Source organism: Scophthalmus maximus, chromosome 13, assembly GCF_022379125.1.
Source record: "Scophthalmus maximus strain ysfricsl-2021 chromosome 13, ASM2237912v1, whole genome shotgun sequence".
Classification (NCBI taxonomy): Eukaryota; Metazoa; Chordata; class Actinopteri; order Pleuronectiformes; family Scophthalmidae; genus Scophthalmus; species Scophthalmus maximus.
The window spans coordinates 13521973-13544951 of record NC_061527.1 but is presented as its reverse complement, the minus strand read 5'-3'; the positions used below and the strand labels follow the sequence as shown (position 1 = coordinate 13544951).

Sequence of the window (22979 nt, the reverse complement as noted above, 5' to 3'; positions counted from 1 at the left end):
ACTAATAGAGACTAATAGTGACTAATTTCCGCCGAGACAAAGGTCAAACAGGAACGTAGCTGCAGTGTAGAGGAGAGAAACATTTATCTCTTTTCAATACCCGGCACAGCAGCTATTGTCTAAGAGCGAAGGAATAATTTAGTACCACCCACAACGGAGCTGATTGAGTTAGCCGACACGAAGGGGGTCGGTTTAGTTTTTTTTTTTTCAGAACAGGACAATCTGACTCTCTCCCTCACACCCACCACCCCTGTGGGCCTCTTAGCTTATGTGAGCTAATCACTGGAAGGGTTGTGTTACATCGGGCCAATCTAACACCTGGGCCGAACGGGCGAGGTGGTGTGACACCGAGATGTGTCCGGGGCTTATCTGAGGACTGCTGCGTCAGCCCCTCTGATTAGGCCTTCTATTCTAACCTCAGGGTGGGATAATTAACCATCACGCTGTACCTGCTCTAGAAGGTCGGAGGGCAAGCCGAGCGCGGTAAAGGTCGACCTCACAACAAGCAGAGGGATACTTCTGTGAACTCTGACCATGAACCGAACCACCAGCTTCAACTACATTCACCTTCTGTAAAATTTAAGCGTCTTATTAATGTCCTAACAATCAGGGATTTTATAAAGAGCAAATCTTGCTCTATACGCGAATACTAAAAGCTAAATATCACAATAATAATGATAATGATGAAAAAATTGTCCTTCATCTCTACATGGTAATAAACAATGAGTCTATTTCAGCTCCAGAGAAACATATTATTTTAGAGACTGAAAACAGTAATAAGAGTAAAGAAATAAAATTCAAAACAACCTTCACATCTCAACTAGTGTTCAGAGGTGTGTAGACACTGCTCAAAGGCAAAGACAAAGAAGAAGAAAAAAACTGAGAAGGCAAGTAAATTAAGGAAAGGTGAGGAGGACATATCATCATCCGGCAACCTATCCATCTCCCAGGGGTGTTTGGAAATGTCACACCGTGTGCACTTGGGCGGCCTTTGACTCCATATCTTTCATCTCCTTGTCCTAATTTCAACGTGTCATTTAGACTCTTGACTTCTCAGCAGGGTCCTGGGGCGCGCGGTGCGGGCGGGGAGGGGCTGCCGCATCAACCTTCTGCCCATCACCTAGTCAACTGCCTCATAGCACAGCAGGGAGCGAGACGCCATGAGGAGAGGTAAAATGGTGTGCGCGTTTTTATCAGCGCGTGTGTGTGTGTTTGCCGCAAACATATTCCATCCCAACGGTGGGGAAAACTACCAACAGGGCTGCTGCGCTCCTTTTCCCACCTCAGGAGCAGCACGCTGCAAATGGCTGCCATGCTAATGAACCTTACAGGCTGTTATGACACCACAGCATCAGGTAGGAGTAATTGAGGCTTTGGGGTGTGGGCACGTGTGTGTGTGTGCGCTTGTGCACGTGTGCGAGGCATATAAGCGAGGCCGGTATTGTGCGCCGTGATTGAAATTGGGATGAGAGTTTCTGCTTGTAGTGCACCAGGGAGAGACATCGGGGGAAGAGCAGCATCTGACTCTGAAGAAGAAAGTAGGGAAACAAGATGCCACACTGACACAGGAGACGGGCGCCATCGGTGATTGTTTACATTGTTATCCAATTAACAGACCATAAGCATGGAGGCATCTGTCAACAAACAAAGCTGTTGTTTTTCTTCTGCTCTGCCTAAGCCATATTCTCTCCTCTCATGCCTACACAGCCACGCATACATACATACATACATACATACATACATAAGACCGACACAATCTAGCTCTCTGCTTGCAGTTTGTCTTTAACCTCGAGTCAATATCATTTCCATCAGCCAATTTAAATCAAATTAATCAGCTAAAATTTGTCTGGCTAATTTAAAAGATGAAATTAATTTTGAATGATTTTCATCCGACTAAATAACATTTGCGGAAAAGGAAAAGGTTTTCCAGTTCATAATTAAAAATACATAAATTAACAAAATAAAAAAAACAGAATTGAAACTCAGCACAAAAATAAATTTCATTAATTTGTGTGGCAGCAAATCACAACGTTACATTATTTGGTCGAGGCTTTAGAGCATTACAGAGAGAAACCCAACAGTTCTCACAAAGAGCAGAACCAGACTCAGGACCAGCCTCCATCTTGAGGGGAGAGAAATGAGGGAAAGACTAGAGGCAAATGTAATTTTAAAACTGGAATAAATGAAAAAGACAGATGGTGTGTCTCTGCAATCTTCGATATTTTATCTTTCTTTTCTTGTGAAAAACTGTGCCACAATAAATTATCAGCTGTATTTGGCATTATCAAACTTTCATTATCAAATTTCCCCACGGTTAAAGGCTGCATAATTAACACTTAATGTGAAGTTTTAGAATAAACACCACAATCGAACGTCACTTGATTCAAATGAATAAAACACGCAGATATAACAGAGGCGGCGACACTAAGCAACGTTCAGCCGTGAAAGGAAAGAAAGAGAAAATAAACACGGGCCCTTGAGATGTCCGTTTCCAATATAATCAAACGTGCAGCTGAAATAACGCATTTTTAATGAAGCCATTACAGGCCCTACTATGTTAATTAAAACCAAATAACTTGTCTGTTTTAAACTAGTGTTGTCAAGTGTTTATTTGGCCAATTACAAAAGCAGTGGGAGATCATTATATGCTGCCAGGAGCGTTGACAGCACAGAGCGCCGGGGCGTGAACAGAAAAGAACAGACCAGAATACGGTACTTCAAAGGCAGAAAAGCACTGCACAGCTTTTTGTGTGTTTGTGTGTGTGTGTGTGTGTGTGTGTGTGTGTGTGGGGGGGGGGGACGACGACACACACCAGAAAAATGGGGAATGAAGAAGAAAAGTAAATGAGAGACTAAGTGAATTGAGAGAAAATAAGTTTATTATCTAGTTTATGCTTAAAATATATTTAAAAGGATGTTTACTAAGGGGGGGGGGGGAATGCACAGGGGTAGGGACACAAAGACTGTGGAACAAAATGAAGGTATAATTGCGAGGGATGGGGACCGTGTGAGCAGGGAGGTACAGAGGCAGCAGGAGAAAGAAAGAGGAGGGAAAAAGGAGACAGAGGGAGGGAAAGCTGGAAGGAAGAGGAGAAGGAGAGGGCTGATGGTGGGGAGGGGGGCCAAGATCCTTGGGGGTGAAACAAATCAAAGATGCAGCTTTTAACGTCGTCTCTGTGGACGTGTAATTATTGTACTGTTTAATGATTGATATTAGTGAAAAGTCCAGTCTCGCAGTACGTGCAGGGAAGACTTGACCTTTCCAAGTTGCTTCTGAGCTAGTTGTGATTTCACAAAAACCTTGCGTGTTCAGCAGAGTCAATTGTGAGAACAGCCGTCTGGTTTCAAACTCTGCACATTTTTTTGAGTGTAGGGAGACTTGAAGAGAGGGAGATACTGGCCCAAGATGAAGCCACACATAATGTCTAGCTTCAAAAATGAAGCATGGTGCCATACAGCTCGTGGAGAATATCAGAAGAACAATCCGAAACCTCTGAATGAAACTACTTTTAAAATAAACTACCTTCCTTCCTCCTGTGCAAATAACTGTCAGATAGTGGGAGAAGAAAAACAAAAACACACCAGTACAACAGATGTCAAATCTATTTCAGTGCAGCGCGACTGCTTCTTCTGTGCCACTGTTTATTTTTTCTGCATCTCGGGTTTTGTCTAAGAATCATTTTTGCAAATTCGCTCAGAGAGCTGGAAGAAGGATTAAGAGGAGGTGAAATAGAGTACAGTATCACTGTAGGAAAAATAATACGCCAGGTTGACAGTGTTTGGGTGTCTATGAACGGCCGGACAGGAAGAGCTGATTGTCGATTATTATACCGACAGTCTAAACATGGTCACCGCGAGCTGAAGGAAGAAGACCTCAGGCCTTTCAGCAGCGGACCGTGCTCAACAAATATGAAAGAAAACGAAGGAAAATCTTGAATGGAAAGCTGAAAACTGAAACACTAGACAACCCCCCTCTCTCTCTTCCTCAAACTCGCTGACAATCATAGAAACGGAGAAAGGGTTAGTTCCCTGAGCACGGCTAAGCCTAGTACAAATGATGCCAGTGTAAGGCCTGCTGTAGTGCTGAAGAGATAAGCCACTGATACCAAATGTTGAGGAAGAAACTGAGTCCCAAAAAAATCGGAGACTAATAGACACTTATTGGCTAAACTACAGGAAGGTGGAAGAAGCACGAATCAGACGCATCTGAAGTGGCTCTGATGTTTTATCTCAAAGTGGTAGAAGTTGATGATAATAATAATAATAATAAACTCACGTTTACAGATTGACAGATTCACAATACAGCACTTTCTCCTGGTCAATCATTTTTAGCCCAAAATATTTTGACTAAACTTCACTTGATGTTTTTGAGTTGGATTGCGTGGATCGACTGATTTGTGTCACGACTGAATGGCATAGAAGTGAAATACTGACGAGGAGGGAAAATCGCAAAAGAAAGAGTGACACTCCACAAAGCCGGAAAAAAACTCAAAAAAGGGAAAGAAGGTTTCAACAGTTGTGCAGTATTACAAATGCAATAGTGGTCTATCCTCTATCCTCTGATCCTGGCAGAGCAACAGTGAGAGCGTCTGGACGGGATGGAGGCTTTCTATGCTCCCTCTCATTTAATTACAACACAGAGCTGCAGGATTAGACAGGGGCCTGTGTTCACAGCCTCGTACTGGCACTACCACTGAGCTGCTGCACTTCTCCCTTTCCCCAAACCCCCTTGCCTTTCTGTTTTCTGGAATTATCTCCCATCATCTTCTTTTTTAATATCTTCCCCACTTGTCTCCTCTATCCTTTTCTCCATCAGACTGTTTCTCTGATTAAATCTCTTCTTTGTTTAAGCTTTTATCTTCTCTGTTCTCTTCTCTGACTAGTTCTGCAGTCGCCATCCTCCTCTCGCTCCTCCACCCCTCTAATCCTCCCATCCTGTTTTTGCTGGAATTTCATCTGCGATGCAGACACATCTTTATCTCAGACTCAAACACATGTTTACTCTTGATTATAAAGAGACAACTGTGAATCCTTTAAGTGACAAAGTTGTGAGCGGGGCATTTGTTTGCTTGGAAATATTTGTGCATGTGTTGAAGTGTGCGATTGTGACGAAGACGAGGAGTGTGAGCGACGTGTTAATGTGTGTGTTGGTTTGAGGTGTTTGTGCCCCAGCGTCTCTGCAGACTGCGATGGCACACTGCCTGGGCAAGCCTGCCTGCACGCGCACACACACACACACACACACACCTCTATACAACCACCACCACCCACTCCTCCAAATGCACTCCTATCTTGATTAATGGAAATCCCATTTTTGTTTCCAGCAGCATGGCTAATTAAACTGGTAGTTAGAACAGTGCTCATTAGCTCGCTGACACCGCGCGCGGCCACCAAGCCCTCTAATGAATGGCTGTAGCTGAGTGAGAGCTGCCGAGCATCAGCAGAAGAGCCACAGAGAATACTACTGTTAGTGCTGACAACTGTATCCTAACACAGCCACTGTGTACTGTATTCACCACGGACTGATTCCTAATTAATATTCACTGAATAATACGTGTGCGCAGGTGAATTGATAAACAGTCGGCTTCACTCGCCCCCATCACAGGTACAAGTAAACAAAGTGACTAGGGCAGCTGTAGCACATAAAAACATTAAAACCAGGAAAAACTAAATCGGGAAATAGACACAACATATCGTCTTCACTGTTGTCCCTGCTGCTCTCCGGTCACAGCTGCCACCTGAGTTTTTTTAGCACAGGCCAAACTGGAGAATCCAATTACAGCTGTGGATCTATCCAGCAGAGATTCCAGCTGCGTCCGAGAACACTTCATAACCTGCTGCTGCTCTTCTGCAGCGAGGATGAATTTAGAGCTCATCTGAGTGGGCGGAGAACTGTTACGATGCACAGCGCAAAACTGCCATCAGACAACAGGATAATTCAGCTCCAATCTTTGTAAAAAAGCCTTTACCCCTCCACTTGTTAATTTATCAGATTATATAAATGTATGAGCAGAATTGGTTCATATTGGGCGTGTGTGTGTGTGTGTGTGTGTGTGTGTGTGTGTGTGTGTGTGTGTGTCAGATACATCACTCACATTTCTTCGAGGGAAGGTGGTGAGGAGCTTGAACCCTTCGAAGGGGTATCCCTTGGAGGCCACAAAGTCGAAGAGGACCTGGAGCTTGCAGCTGCCCAGGAAACGCCTTTCCAGGAACTCTCCACTTGGTGTGCGGATTCGCAGTTTGCTGATTTGCTCTCCAGCCTCCTCGGCGGGCTCTGGCGGTAGGGCCTGCTCCAATGACAAGCGGATTGCCTGAAAGACAGGAAGGGGGGGAAATCCAGTATTGTGGTCAGTGACAGTTTGGGTGCTCGACATAATCTAACTAGAGAGTTGGCCAGATTTCCATAATGCATATGGTCTACTTATTTAAAGGTTATTTCCTCATAGTGATGTGTAAAAATACACCAACTCTACTCTACTACCCCCAACTCTTCTCAAAATATTAATTGCATACAATTATTGAAGCGCATGACTTTTTCTAGTGCTTCACATTGTTGACTGAGGGCAGAGATGTTTACATACAGGTGTCAATGAGGTGCAGCTGTCAGCACTGGTGCCGCAGGGTTGCTGTTTTTTCGTGCCAATTAGCATCACAAAAGTTACTGATGATTCCGTTTTCATTTTTACAGTTTGTTGATGAAAATGAGGACAAACGGCTGCCGGATAAGTACATTATTTTAATTTAGCTTGTGTGTTTGCACATCAGCACCTTGCGTGTTATTTTTATGTTGTATTTTTGTACATTTAATACATCACTATAGTAGACAGGCTTTATAAAATGAAGTGGATTAGTGCAGAGGAGGGAAGCCAGGAAGCTTATAGAGTCTTCCCCGATGCAAGAAAAAAAATTAGATTGTCGAGAGTGGTTATAAAAATGAAGCCCTGTCTCACACTAGAAAATGTAAACCCAAGACTCAATGGTAACACTGGCAGCGATGAAGACAATGACACACTATCCAAATAAGTATGAAGGAGAAGCCAAGGAGTTGCTCCCAGAGTCTTGATTGCAGCACTGTTGCCTCACATTAATTAAAGGATCTTCTTGTCCAGAAAATGTTATTAAATTAGTTGTCCTGTGTCTCACCCTGTTCCCTAAAGCCTGGTGTAACCCAGAAGGTTGCCAAGTAGCATTTCAATATGCATTTCAAGAGTATTCCTCTTTCATGCTGCCTTACCTCTACTCAGATAGATGGTGCTCAGTTAGGGGAAATCTGAGACTGAGCCTGTTGATAATCTCAGTGTCTACCACACATAGATCAAAGTCTTTAAAGTGTAATCTCTTATTTTACAGACATTAACTTTGTAAATACGGTGTACACCACAGAGTAAAGGTGGCATATCTAGTACAAAGACAACCATCAACGTTCATCTTGCACAGCGAAGCTAATCAGCTCTCCTGTGTTCTGAAAACCTTGCTTCAGCGACTCCCCCGAGCCCTCCTCTTCTTACTGCTCCTGCCTCCCCCACACCTCCTCCTCCCCTGGCTTGTTGTTCCTGTTTGGCCAGCCTGGGAGCATATGCTGTGACAACACGCCCCGGCTTTATTTACACACCATAATGCAATTATATTTCATAAGAGTGTACAACAGTAGCTCATTAGCAGCTTCGGGTGTTGGGTGGGCAGGGTAGGGCGCGTGCCACTCCGCCATCAGCTCCCTCAGGTATAAGAGCTGATGCTGACTGAGTTAAAGGCGCCCCCGGGGACAAGGTAATGCACACACACGCACACACACAAACACACACGCACGCACACACAGACAGGAGTGTGTGTGGTAGTGGACATATAAATGCAGACAGTCTATCAACCACAGACACAAGCATAAACACCCACACAAGTGAGAGGTAGCGTCCCCAAAGAAACCACAGGACACACGCCTGGGCGAGCCTCGGGGCCCGGCTGCTCCACACAAACAATCAGAAGCATCTATCCGTCCATTTATGTGCCTCGCCAGCTCCACTCTGCTAACCGCAGAGAGCAAACAGAGGACGGGTATAGGGAGAGCGGTGCACCTGACAGCCACACAACTGTATGCTAAGAACCCCTGAAGGAGGTAAATAGTAAAGTCAACCCACACCGGTACACAAAACACATGCACACTACCATCCCCAACCAACACTCCGCTTTGCACAAAGGCACAAAATCACAGAGAAAGGATTCCCTCTAGCATTGTCTTCTCTCGGGTGGCAACTTGTGTTTTTGTTTTGTCTGCAGTTTCTGTCATATACACCACTAGGTTACTGCCTCATAGGAAAACTGGAAACAACAAAAACAAAAAAAAATAATGATGAGTTCAAAACAGACACATTGTTGAACTTTTGAGCTTTTCAGAGTCCAACAACACTATGGTGTTTTGATATTAAAACACACCTTACTGTCGCGGTAAAGCAATAAATCGAGGGAACAAAACGTATATGGCCTACAAATGTATCTGTCTTGAGGCCCCGGGTGAGGTTTTCCACAGTATAATCAGCCACTCAGTGTTGTAAAGGAGAATGTAATAAGAAAGGAAAGGGTATTCTCTGTAGAGCTGCATTATAATGTCAACACAAACAGAATTATGTCAATTAAAACAGATTTTTCAAACACAATCATGTTTCTCCTACTTCATCTAGTGAAATTAATGAGTCAGATTCCAGCAGTACAGATTAACTGTAAACCTATAAGGATTTTTTTTTTTTTGCAGTGACCGAGAAAAGGAATTAAGAATGATATTGATAAGCACAACAACCAATCAAACAAAAATTGCATTAATACTTTTCGTTAATTTTCTATGTAACTTTTCTTGTCAGTGTATCTGTAGACCTGTGGAAGTAATTGTGTACACTGGAGAAGACGTATTTATATGTGTCAGCATGGGAGACACCGTCGAAACCACGGCACTTGGGCAGAGAAAACTGATCGGAGTTAGACCATGGTGGCCTTTCTTCTTTAAAATAAACAAACGTGCAAACAGTTTGGTTAGTGGACTATAGTGATATAATTAAGAAAGCCCGGTCCGAGGCTCTTTTGTTATATTCTGTTTAACGTAAGAGACAAATCACCTGAGCAGGCCGGGTCACCCAATACCTCTCAGTGCCCCGAGGCTCTCTGCTGCTGAGTAAACAACAATCAGCGAGGACTACACTGTATTACTATAGACTGTATTACAACAATGGCGCTGTCCTCACAGACAATTATTGTTTTCCCCGCATGCGTGACAGTGTGTCAGTCCGTGTGTGATTGTGTGAGTGTGTTCATCCCCTGCTTCACATACATTAATTGTTTTGCTGTGAATGTGCGTGTTTGCTTGGGTTCTGCGTGTTTGTGTACATAAATTGCCTCAGTCTTTTGTTCAGCTACGTTTTAATAGGAGGCTACGTGCTGTACCAATGTAAAGCTGTTAAACAGAACAATAACTGTGTGTATGTCAGGTGACACTGGCAGGGATGGGCCTCGCTGTAATTAGGATATTTAATTCTTCTAAAAAATGGCAGTAGGCCTGTTCACCCACACTGCACACGCTTCACTGACTGGCAGGCTTCACCAAAACCATAATCTAATTGACTCATTATTGTGAAGCGACAGCAAAACGGATAAATAATGACAGTACGATGGCAGTCACTGTACGTTGGCAATAAACGTATCACTCCTCTGCCTTGCACTGATCACGATGGAATATTAATTTGACAAATTTGCAAAATGTGAGTGCCATGTGTGCATGACTGTCTTCTCACCTCCTTTTCCTCCTCCTGCTCCTTTCTCATCTGTTCCAGGCGAACCTGCTCGGCCTCTTCTTTCTCTTGGGCTTCTCTCTGAAAATGACAGAAAGGAACTTCTGTAAGAGCAGAACCAGATTAAACATGCAACACTCAAGTTTCTGAAGATTGAAGTACTGAACAATTTCCTAGACGTTTATCAGCAAGTACGGAATTCAAACTGCCTCTTCATTCTGATTGTGTTGGGAAAATGTATTGCTTAAAGTAAAGTCATTGTATTTCATCAATATGCTTTTGACACTAAATGGCATTAGATACAAAAGCATCAAACAGCAAGCAACCACACACCTAAGATGCTTAAATATGATAATAGGGCTATTAGCAAGGAAAATTACTGTTTTTCGCAATAAGAAAACAGAGGTGATGCCCATAAAAAAATCTCCTTCTGTCATATGTAAAATTGGACATTTTCTGGAGTTCATGTCTGAAAACAGCTTAAGAGTAGATGTTTCAAGCTTTTGGTTTTACTTAAAAAACATCACCAGGAACTGAAAGAGATGTAAGGGAATAAAAGTAATAACAAATACCAGTGATACAGAAGAACAATTCTTTTTAATTTAAGTACCTTCTTACGGTCAGCCTCTAAAGACAGGCGGTAGGCCTCGTCCTGTTCTCTCTTCACTGTCTCTCTTGCCTCACGCTCATCCTGGGTGGAGGGAGGGAAAAAGAAAATGGGGCACATTAACTAACAAGATAATAAAGGAAACACAGGGACAAAACATCTGAGCTGAGACGGTGGGTGTGGGAGCCAAAAAAAAACCAAGCAAAGGAAAATGCAGCATGTCAAGTGTGGTTACGTACAAACACCAGGTATGAAAGAGGAGCACCAGAGGGGAATTCATTGTGACCGGGCTGTCATTTACCAGACCCCGAGCCTCTTTTATGTTTCCTCATCTCAGTTTCACCGTCCCTTTCTATTTCATTCACTCTGCCTCTGTCTTCCTGTTTGTACAGTGGGAAGGGGACAGGCAGCCTTTCTCTTTCTACCTTCTGTGGCTACAAAGTGTTTTATAAAGACTGAGACTAAATACGAGTGCCCATTGTGTTAATAGTGCACAGCCATTAGTTTTCTTTTTTCTGAGGGCCCATGCTGTGTGCCAGTCCGGATATGGCAAAGGAAGCTTATTGTGATGATCAGAGGGCTACTGTGCAGCTAGGCAAAAGAACAGTGTGTATTGTTGTATTCAATCAGAAAAATGCAAAGGATACATTTGTGCTTTTGGTCTGCATAATAGATGAACATTGAAAGGAAACTGTAAAAGAATGGTGGACGGGCACACAAGCATCAAAAGTGGCGACCTTCAATAGACTGGCCCTGAGTCACGCAAACAAGCTGTACAGAACATGTTTGATACTGATTTTACACAGTTGTGAAATGTTTTCAAATGCACTGTCTGCTTTGAATGCCCTTCGTGCCCCAGAGGCACGAAGCAAAATGTAAATCTACTGTGTTTCTTCTCAGGTAACTTAAGTTTGGAGGAAAAAAAGAAACAGATTTTCCACGACTATATCTTGGTTTCTGATCAGGTAATGGTACACACTAATTTCAAAAAGTCAGAGCTGTCAAATATTTTAATGTTTGTTCACAAATAAAGAACAGAGTGTTGTAAAAAGCTGTTTCTAATTTGGTGTTTAATAAAGGAAACAAGTGGCAAATTTAATATATAACACATACTATCAATTGAGAGCCAGGTGAATGTCCTCTCTGTGGACCTTGCCTTCTCCCTGAAGCTGGGTTATATATATGTTTTAACTAGTACTGGCTTCAAAACCGTGTTGTTTCTCAATATAGTAATTTGCTCAAACCAGCTGTTTATCCCAAAAACGAGCACTAGTTCGTTTTGGCAGTACTTCACATGAATTGCATGTCAACTGACCCGTGGATGCTGACAGATCACAGACCAAAAAACCTGCCATGAGTAGTCAGCTGGTTAGTGAATACTAATCTATAACACAGACAACCATAAGAATGACTGGCGAGTCAGTAAGGTTGGTTGAAGTCACAATGTGGCTGTCCAGCTGCTCTGTTTCCAGACAGACACAAAAGTGAGTGTCAAAGTGGAATGTCTGGTTTGGGTGGGCGTCTGTGTTCATGTCTGACTTCGCCTCTGGAGAGGCCAGGTGGAAAGTAAAGAGAAAGAGGGAAGGGAACTCGGGAAGAGGGAAATTTACTCAATTCACCTGAGAGCTGCTTACAGTAAAGTTGGTATTAGTGAAATGTCAAGGTTGAGTTCACCTTTGAGATGGGAAAGGTCCTGTGGTTATTGGTATAACAATGAATAACCACATTGAAGATTATGCTTTCATAATCACTTTTACTCTCTTCGATGTCTTTTTGAGATCATTATATAATATAGTTCTGAACAGCTTGACAAGTTAGCATATAAAGATGCACACTAATTGAAAAATTGTCAAATTTGAACAATTTGGTTTGGCAATAATATCAACCAATTAATGTTTGCTGATATGAAAACATTCTTTTATTTTTTACAGAATAATATCAGGCATCCAAGAATCGATAACGGGCGTCCTATAGACTTAATTCATGTTTTGTCTCACCAAGATGACTTAAGGAGCATGTTATATGCAATTATATAAAAAAAACTACAAAAATATTTCATTTGAGCATTGTTCTTGCACGGCAGCTCATCTTTAGAAAACATCGAACATTTGAGAATGTATTTTCCAATTGATAAAAAAATGGCTTTACAGAAAAATTTCTTATATCTAAGAAGTATAAAAATATATAATCTTAATATCTGTACAGTCTCAGGTATTGTTTTGGAACCAGTTACAAGAAAAATTTCCCAATGACACCCAGCCTTAAGTATGAACCTTCATGATTCACAGTCTGATGTGACACGTACATTCTGTAACCTAAATACATCTTGTCTCTTCTTGTCATTAATGATAATTTTAAATGACAAGAACCATAAATCACAAAATGAAGCCAGAGAATTGTAGCAATAATAACGCCTCTGAGAGAATAACTGTCAATCAACATGTGGTAACTCACCTGAGGAAGTTTAACCCCAGGGCTTGTGTGTGTGCGTGGGTGACAAGATTAATTGCTGAACCATTGTTCCCATAACTGAGATGCTATGACTCTCACGTTAGTATTGTTGAAGATGCTGTTAGTTTGGTTGACTGATTGTCAATCAAACTAACATGGTGTGACATCTGTCATCTAGAGATACTGTAGTCTAAAACAAGGGTAAAGGGTGACCTCTTTGAATGTGCTCTGCATTGTGGCAAATTCCTAATTCTTTGACCCTAAGTTATAAAAATGAGAGAGAAAATGAGAGCTTGGGAGAATTGCGTGAATACAGATAGAAAACATGCCTTGACAAAAACACTTATTGTGTCCTTCCCCTTCGTTTGATGTCCCTGGGTAAACACAGCAGTAAGTGGTTGAGAGGATCAGGTGAAAATCTTTGACAGTGATGGGTCTGTCATAATGTCCCAGGTCCATGTCTATGACATGAAAGACCATCACCATTCTTCCATAAATTTCTTTTTTCTGAGGAGTGTAACCTTCAGTGGTGTTTGTCCACTTTCTATTGGAGAAATGTAGGCAATCGACAGACACAGAGCGGTGCAGTGTTACATACACAGTGCAGTGAATGGGAAACGAGTCCTGTACCTTTTCAAAAGACCAAAGACTGAAGTTGGCACAGTAAAGAGGTGGAGTGATTTAAGTATTCTCCGCTTGTCATTATAACTATGTCCAAGTTCAACGGTTCACTATGGTCTGTACCAGCATGTTGTGATTCGTTTGAGTTGTCACTACAGATCGTCATGTGTCCAAAATAAAACCTTTCCTAAATCAAAATCTTTAACCTTTCTTTCCTTTTTAAGGCACAGTTAACCCAATCAAAATCATTTTCTACATCTTCAAGATCAGAGTTTCACATAATCATCAGACCTCATCTTTGATGTCCTCTTGTTGTTGTGCTGTAAAGATCTCCATGGCTCCCATTAACCTCATCATCAGCTCGTCCACTGTCGTATTGCCTGAAGATTAAAAATCAAAACAATCAATGACAATCTACAGGGTGTACCTTTATCTTTTTTCTTTTACATTCATTACAAACACATATATATGTATAAATATAATCACACTAAATAAAGTAGGAATTACCTTGAATAACATTTAGAACTTCGTTTGATGTGCGTTTGCCCATTACTATAAGGAGCAGGGGGAACTGGTCTGTCTTGTATGTCCGTATAGTTTGTGTCACCACACTTCCAAAGTGCCTTGTACACATGGTGAGTAGTCTGGAACAATAAAAGAAATAAATCCATTTAAAATTTCAATTTTATTATTCTCCTTCTGCATTTTTGGGGGCAAGTGTACACATTTCAGAGCCCACAATAAAAAGGACATCCATGGACACAGACATAAAAAAAATTTTTTATACATATGGAAATGGCAGTGTAGTTTTCAGCTTTCCAGACTTCATCAGAAAAGAGAAATATACACAACTTGTGGCATTAAGGACTTTAAAACCAATTTTTCCTTATTTTCCTATTCAATCAGAGTGACTTGCTATGTCAATTGGAACCATAGGTGAATTAGTATTCCTCACCAGACACCGAGAATTGATAGGGCAGGAGAGGATTTCTTATTCCATTACAAAGACAGAACTTTTTAAATTAACATTTCAGAGAGGGAAAAGGGTAGCAGGCAGCCGGGGCACTGCCAAGCTCCCTGTAAATGTCATAATATTAATGAATTGCTATAGACTGAATGCAAATATAGATTAGCTTTTTCTCCCGCCTTTTAATAAGATCTACTTTAATAACTGGCTGGTAAAATGGAGAAGTAATGGAATGGATGGAGGGACAACAGGTCAGAGGAAGAAGATAGATGGAGGCGATGCTGTCGGAGGGGGGTGGGGGGTATAAAACACGAGCCCAAAGCCGTGGCAGCTACTTTCAGACTTTTCAAACTGTGAAATTGCGTATTTGAGCTCATTGTGGTACTTTTCTAAAGTAAGAATTATACCAGTAAATGCTAAAAATATTGATTGAAAGATGGCGAATAATGGGGAAGCTACTGCACCTGAATCCAAAGCAGAACAGAATTTAAGATGCAATCGCTATATGATTTGAACAAAACCTTTACGAATGTTGAACTTTGAATGACCCACGTCTTGCTATGAAAAAGTTGGGTACCCTAATTCCTGCCGATCGTTCTGTCCTGACATTCATCCCTGTTCAGACCTTGACCGAGGCCGACAATAACAATAGCCCTCAGGGAAACTCTAACCTGTAATGAAAGGCCAGGGAACAATGGACACTAACTTCAAGGGTAACCCAATCTTAAATCTCCCGTCAAGCACAAACCAACCTGCTTTAGTTTCCATCTCAAAACTAGGGAAGTCAGTCGACCACAGTAGAAAAAAAATAAAATAATCATCACCACAACATAAATACTGCTCAATCTGGAAACTCAGCCTGAACTACGACATTTCCAGTCACTCATGTTGAATCAGGATATGAAACACTTATATATATCCAACATATAGAACAAGTGTGGCAGGAGGAAGTCAAACTACTCCAGGAGCTAAGGTGAACAGTTCAACACAGTCTCAACCAGCCATGATATAACATGGTAAAGAATGCAGCCTAGTCCAAACCAGACATGTGGCCTTTAAAATCCTTCAGGGGCGTAACTACATGTGGAGGAAACACCTGCATGGAAGTTGCAACTAATGTGAGTTAAAGACGCTGCTTCGCTGCTTCATGTGATCGACTACCTTCTAATTTGTCGCCCATCCCATCTTCATCGCTCGCTGCACATCCACACAGCAAAAACAGTTGATGTTTCCCTGGACTGTCACATAGCATTTTCTTCACATCTAGGGAGTGCGTGAATATGCAAGTCGACTGGTTCGACCTGACAGCTGCTTGACTGAGCAGCTGATGAGCCCAACTAGTACAGTAGCACTGCAGGGAATGTGTGGCCAGCCACCTGTACGAGAGGAAGTATGGGAACCGGATGCTTTGGTAGCTCACTGTGTCACACACACATTTGGACATGTTTTGATTTGAAAATGACATTTTGTTCTCTCTCTCTCTCTCTCTCTCTCTTAACCAGTTATGTTTTCAGGTAGGAGGATGTCAAAAGGAGAAGTCAAGTGTACAGGACAGATTTGCATGTTGGTTGGTCTCTGCTCTTAGAGGTTAAGAGAGAAGTTGACACTTCATTTAGAATAATATGAATCCTTGCATTACAGGGCTATTGTACCTTTCTATACTGTTGACTGTCTATGGAAGTCTATAGAATATAATCAGCATATAAAATAAAGAGACTTTAAATATTTTTTGGGCTTTTAAAGATATGTTAGGATTTAATAACATTTAATAGATTTGAAGAAGTGTGACATACTGGTAAAACTATCCACTTTTAGCACATTTATCAAATCATAGTTTCAATATTTGCCATGTGCAACAACAGTTCAACGCCTGTGCAATATATCAGAGTCATTTCTCAGGGGTGACAATTACGCTGACATCCAATCAGCGAAACTGCATTTATGCATAATTAATCATTTAACTGAGAGGCCTATGAGAATACGGCGAGCAAAGCAACAGGCACATTCCAACATCAGCAGGTTTGTCAAACGCAGTCAGGAATCAGGATACCTTTCCAACAGCCTGTGTGATTGGTGCCAATCACCAGTCACTTTGGATCAACCAGAGAGCGTGAGAATAAGGACAAGCAGTGTTGTGTGAGTGAGTGAGCGTGCACATGTGCATGCATGCGTTAGCAGCAAAGCTGTGACTAGCTGTGTGCGATGAAAAGCTCCAGATGTTGCCTGCCTTTTAATGTGTAATAAAAAGGCTCAGCTGGGGCAAAAAGCAAAAGGAGGCTAATGGGAGAGTAGGGAGAGAGGAATGAAGGAAGGAGGGAATTTCTTTAAAAGAAATAATGGAGGGGTGAGGTCAAGGTGCGAGTCTTTCTTAAATGGCTCCAACCCGAGGGCAGGCTTAAATCTGGAGGTTCTGGGGAGAGGGAGAGAGTTGAGGTTGCGGGATAAAGAGAAGGAAAACAAAGAAAAACTGAGAACGAGATGGGGAGACTGAAAAGATGTAGCAGAAAGACGAGAGGAAGTAGGAGAGAACTTAGTTTGTCAGGGGCAGTGTAATGAGTAAACCCACTGAGGCTTCATTACTACGTTTTCATTTAAAAAACCTATCACTGCTGCTACGTTTACGCCCAGCGTCCACACTACTCCGGAGTTTCCTAGTGCCAAAAACTGAGAAGTTTGGAAACGCTTCTCGCCCTCTTTTAGTTTGAAAACAACGGGGTTGCGTCGTAACATGGACTGCCCAAAAACAAAGATGTTTGGAAACAATCACGCAGTCACCTGTATTCACTTCCTGATTGGTTCTTATCAGTTACGACTCGACTACCAGCAGTGAATGCAAAACGTTGTGAATACATGTCGTTTTAAGTATGGATGTAGCCTCAAACCCTCGACTTCCACCTCTCCACTACTCAACACTTGAAACTGCAGAGAATCTGGTTCCCTGTAACACACTGATTGTTTTTTAATTTAAAATGCAATATTTTCTACAAAATGTACAATCCAGTTACAGACTGTGTGATAAATATTTGTTGCACCGAACTTTCAATTACCAATACAGGCTGCTGGAGCTAAACACGAGGACTTTTGAGCATAAATGGAGAGATAGAGATGTTTGGACTCCAACGGAGTCCTTCATCTCCCACTGACCCTCTTTTCAGACAGCTTAGTCAAGATTGCCCAATCAGGGGCCTCACCATGCAAACACAACGCCTTTTGTTAGCATGCAACCTCCAAGCTTCAAAAAGAGAATGAAGCTGAAGAGAGAATGAGAAGACAGAGATGCAGGGTGTGAGCAATAGAGTAAGAGCTGAATGCCTGCAATTAAGGACGTGTCCACTTTAATGTGAATAGATGTGAAAATGCTGTTTGTATGTCAAATTGGCTTCAGTCCACACTAGCAATTTTTAAAAGGTTCTCATAGACTGAAATGGTAATAAAAAAAATGATCTAATTTGCAGTCTTTCAAATCTGAGATTTGCCAACTTTAAAACTAAAACATACAATTAATACATTAACAAATAGATTGGAAAAAGACACTAACATGTTCCAAACAGCTTTTTTAAAATGGGCATTCTGGTAGTTTGCAGAAGTGTCTGCATACAACCGAGCACCTCTCCTACAGAAAAGATTTAATATCCTCTTTAATATCCTCTTTATTTGACACACCTCAGTATTCATGCAAACAGTCCACTCCTGCAGTCTGTGAGTCACATATAAATAAAACATAAGGATTAAGTATGTAGTCAGGGCTTATAGGCTCAGTTTTTCTCTACTAAAGTTTACAGACGGGAAAATGCAATACTAAACACAGGTGCCAGGATCTTTGAGAGAGACGGAGAATTAATTTAGTTAATTTTAAGTTCAAATTCAATTTATTTCAGACTACTGGGCCTTCCAGTTTTTTGCCATATTTCCAATTAATTGATCAAAACAGTTTTTTCCCTGGCTTCATTATGAGACTCTGAGAGCAGAAAATATAACTGGACTCAGCTTTACAACAGAATCCATGCATTATTACATTTTTGATAGACATTATCTTATATCATATATCTTATATTATAACTTATATCATATCATTTAAATGGTCACTTATGTTTTTACATTTAAATAATACATGTCTTGCAGTGTCAACTTAATTTACATCATGTAAATTAGTAGTTTAGGGCACTCTTGAACTGACTTAAGTACACAGCTCCAATATTGAGTAACGGCAGCAAGATGCACAGAGATCAGGGAACAAAATACAACATGACATAACTATAGATAAAATTCCACAGCTGGTTACCTGAAAAAAAAAAACCCCAGCACACAATATCCCTCCAACTGCCTTTGGTACTGTACCTTGCTTTGTTAGCTTCTTTAGTGACGTCCCACGCCCATGTGATGAAGTTCTGGCTCAGGTACGAGACAATGGAGTCAGCACACATCATTTGGGAGCAGAAGACGTTGCTGAGGACACTGTCGTCATTGTGGAGGTAGATGGCCAGTAGCTTTCTCTGTGGAGAAAAAAAAGGACTAAATTGATGGAGATTTTTGAGAACAACGTAACATTGAATTCTATCGTGACATTTTTAACGCCAGGAAGAAAAGGCCATTGCAACCAAACTTATTTTTTATTGAGAGTCAATCTGGTGTGTAAGCAATTGAATGAATTGTTGGCTGCACAGAGGGGTGCACAGGTTTTTTTTTCTCCCAGGAATAAGAAATTACAAATTTGATGACGAGATAAAACCAAAAAAGCAATTCCCAGAAAATAATAAACAAACCGTTCTCTCATGTCTTGACCAGCAACGTGCCAGTATTTCATCACTGGAGAAATAATTCCACATTACCTGACTATAAAATGATATGAGAGACCACAGAGTACAGACCTAACATGACTTCTAAAGACCACAGCGAGGCCACAACTGGCAAAAAAAGCAAATACCACGCAAAATCAAATGCAGAGTGGTGTAAATAAAACTTCTCTTGAAGCCGACGAAGATATGGAGAAAACAAAACAGACAAATCACTCTATTTATTTTACAACAAATGCCAGCAGCCTGTTCAGGTTAGTAGCGGCAGGGCCAGACAATATTGACGAAGCTCCAAATCCAAGGATATTGACACCATCATATAAGCCCGGCAGATTCTCCCTACTGACAATCTAATTAAAAAACAAACACACCCACAAACATAAAAGGTTCCAGGGGACAATGTTGGGAATAATGCTTTCTAAATTACATGTCACTCCTCTTGCTATAAAAGGACAAATAAGGAAAACTATCTCAGTATCTGCTCGGTTCATTTTTTAACCATGGCTGTGAAGGGGGAGTCAAGGGATCTGTTTCTCAGGAGCAGTAATCTAGGCTACACAGGCCAAAAAGCAAAAAATCTACACAGGGCGTAAAACGTGAAGGGAAGTGAAAGAAAAAGTTGTGCTTTACTGCGGCCTGTGTAGAATAGGAATGGGAGAACACTGCTGTGTTTGCTCAACGATTAGTGCTTTAGAATAATCTCCAGGGCTACTAGAGAGAAGGAGCTGGGGACTCATTCATTGGACCGATTCAACAGCCTGAAAAGATTAAACACTCATGCTGAGAAGACAAGCAAATTCAGTCTTGAGAGAGGAATGAGGGTGAGGGGAGGGAGACTTTTACAACATGAAAAAAAACAAAAAACATACTCAAACACTGACATCTCAACACACATGCACAGATGCACAAATTTAACTGTCTGGTCGGCATGAGTGAAGGACTCACCCTCAAACACACATGCATGCTCAATTAGAGCAGGTGTAAAGACGAATCAAAGTGGGCATTTTGGCCAACTGAACGCCTTCATCTTAGTTAAACTGTCTATACACCTCCATTCCCTCTCCACTTTCAAGTTGGCTCTTTTGTATTGCCAGTCTTAGCAGGGAGGAGCAAATCCCTCAGTTCAGCTAAATTACTAGGTCCAACCTGAGCTAGATAGTGACCCCATAGCCGTTCCTCACACCTGTTCACCTAAATCTTAGCTTGCTTTGTGTATGTGAAAGACAATAAAGATTTCACACAGCAGAACCGTGTGCACACTGAGAAGGCCTGAGCGTCTGACTGTGCTGTTTTTCACACTGGAAAGAGAGTTTGAGTCATCACCACATTTAAAAATAAATATAAAATACATACATTTTCCAATTTATATTATTTGAATTTACAATGTTAATATATATATATATATATATTTTTTTTTAAAACGTTCTGCACACCGCAGGTGTAAAAATGGAGCCCTCCAAAATACAAGGCTTCCTGATGAGTGAGTGAAATCATATTTTTCATAGGTTTGTATCAGGGGTTCTAACAGAGATCTAGTATACTTTATTTACTTTCGCCATTTCATTTAAGCACATCTACATTCTAACTGTAGAATCTGAACTTGTAATTCCCCTTTAATTATTTTTTTTCAACAGGATAACAAATTGTGTCCATAGCAGAAAAGAAAAAATATTTTTTGCTAAAAATTCCACAAAGCAAACTAATCCCTCCCCTCTGGTCCTTAATTATCACTCAACATGACATTAGGGATCTCTGCATTAGATGAAAGATAATATTAGTATAATGAAATCCAAAAACATCTATTTTTCAAATCGCAGTGTTGTATCATATTTGCTTTAACTGTCCACCAGCAAGAATATGAAGCACTGGTATGAAATAAACAGCATATTTGTGACAGGATATATTTTATTATGAAACCTCTTTGTGGGACTGCAGAGGGAAAGTGGTTTATTTAAAAGGGAGGGCATTTGCCAAGAGTCTTGTATTTACAATGTAAATAAACATACTTTACATGTAGATTTTACATGTACAGTATGTTTAACAGCCAGACAATACCACTGCGTAAGATACAGACACACACAGTAAGGTACAGAGTGACAGAGGGGTCCAGATAGTGGTTGCTCTACAGATGGCAGGCTCAGTCTGGAAAAGCAAATACTTCAAAATGAAGAGCTCATATGACTGATCTAATGACCTTGCATGCATAGTGGGGAAAAAACATTTAGATTGATGACCAACCACACACGCGCTGTTGAAAACACATGAACTCTTTATACCAGACACAGCATCGGCTTGTGGACTTTTCCGAAGTGTGCTTAAACAAATCAAATTACCACAGCTTTGAATTACATGCTTAAGGCCGAGTCGGCATCTTTTGCCTATGCAAGCTCCTGATCACCTACTGATTAGTTGGTGAGGTTTCCTGCATTTTCAATTCCACTCAACACCGATTTATTTCTTGGTCCATCTATTTATGCATGAAAACAACCATTTCAGTTTCAGTCAATAACGCATCAGAGCGTTGCTTAGATCAGCGCTGACAGATATACGTACATGTACTGTATGTGTCATTTGCCATTCTGATTCACTGGGGCTCTTTTTCTCTTGACTCTGCAAGGCTATTTCTACTTTTTAAAGCAGATACTTGGCAGTGATAAATCCCTGAACTCCCCTCTCAAGCAATGCTATGAATTTTGATGTGCCTTTGTGTGTGTCAGATAGAGAGAGAGGAGTCGAGAGTGGAGGAGAGTGGAGTTAGAGTGATTAACCACTGCGTTGATGGGGATTTAGTGAGGATCGTGGTTAGTGATGGGTGGCCTGTCTCTCTGTACACTCTGACTAACCACTGATCCCCAAGGGGGTTCAGCTCAGCTCAGCTCTGCAGCCCAAAGCATTTTCATTAAGGATGGATTGAGTCAATCTCAACAGTCCCCCAACACACACCTTCAGAAACACTTCATCAAATTTAGTGTTTTGCTTAGTGATTAGCCTCTCCCAGGCTTTGAGAGAGTGAGACTGATTCCTCTGTTTATAAACCCACTGAGTAGTCCCCCTTCAGTCAAACCTGCCCCTTTTCAATATCCACTTAATGAAGTAGGCCTGTTCCACGACGAGGACACAAAAACGAAATTCCTTTTCCAATGAAAGCAAAGAGCAAAGGATGCAATGGCTGGATCTACGGAAGGAGGGACAGTGTAATCGTGCACATATGCTACTGTGTAATGAAACCATCAACAGCAGCGTGTTTTGGCCTGACGTCGAGGATGCTTGTGACAAAACAAGGCAAACAGAGAACAGATCAAATAGCTTCTGTTTTCATGCAAAGTTCTTTGCACATATTCAGCTTCCCTAAAGCCACACTAACCACGGCACAGTTGGCAGGCTAAATGAAGCTCGCCCAGAATAAAACTAAATACAGTGAAAATTAATACTATTTTGCCCCTGCGCTGTGCGGAGCTCCGCGGTACAGTACGGAGTGTGTGAACACCAGGGAGACCTCGGCCATATTGTGTTGGCTTAGTCGAGGAGATCAGCCGGGAAGCAGGCGTGACGCCAAGCTCCTCTTTAGATGTTTTTTCCATCTTTGTTTATTTCACACTCTCTACTTTCCTTTCCCTCTTCTACTCACTAAATATCTTCCTCCAACTTTCCCTTTTTATGCGTTCCTCTCCTTTCCGACAGCGTTATCTGCATTATGCCCCTGCTATTATCTCTTCCGCCCTCCCTCCCTCCCTCTCTGTGTGCCTGGTGATCTGAACCCCCCTAACATC

At 41.5% G+C, this 22979-nt stretch overlaps 1 protein-coding gene across 11 annotated transcripts in view; it reads right to left on the bottom strand.

The window, feature by feature from the left end:
* The window catches only part of faf1 (Fas (TNFRSF6) associated factor 1), a 58401-nt gene that overhangs the window by 2304 nt on the left and 33118 nt on the right, over positions 1–22979 (bottom strand). For all 11 annotated transcript variants that reach the window (XM_035646482.2, XM_035646486.2, XM_035646478.2 and 8 more), the window contains 6 exons: positions 18755–18909; positions 13957–14093; positions 13741–13829; positions 10381–10461; positions 9774–9851; positions 6096–6311 (listed from right to left, as the gene is read on the bottom strand). In XM_035646482.2, the coding sequence (XP_035502375.1) occupies positions 6096–6311; positions 9774–9851; positions 10381–10461; positions 13741–13829; positions 13957–14093; positions 18755–18909 (756 nt within the window). The remainder of the gene's footprint in view (positions 1–6095; positions 6312–9773; positions 9852–10380; positions 10462–13740; positions 13830–13956; positions 14094–18754; positions 18910–22979) is intronic.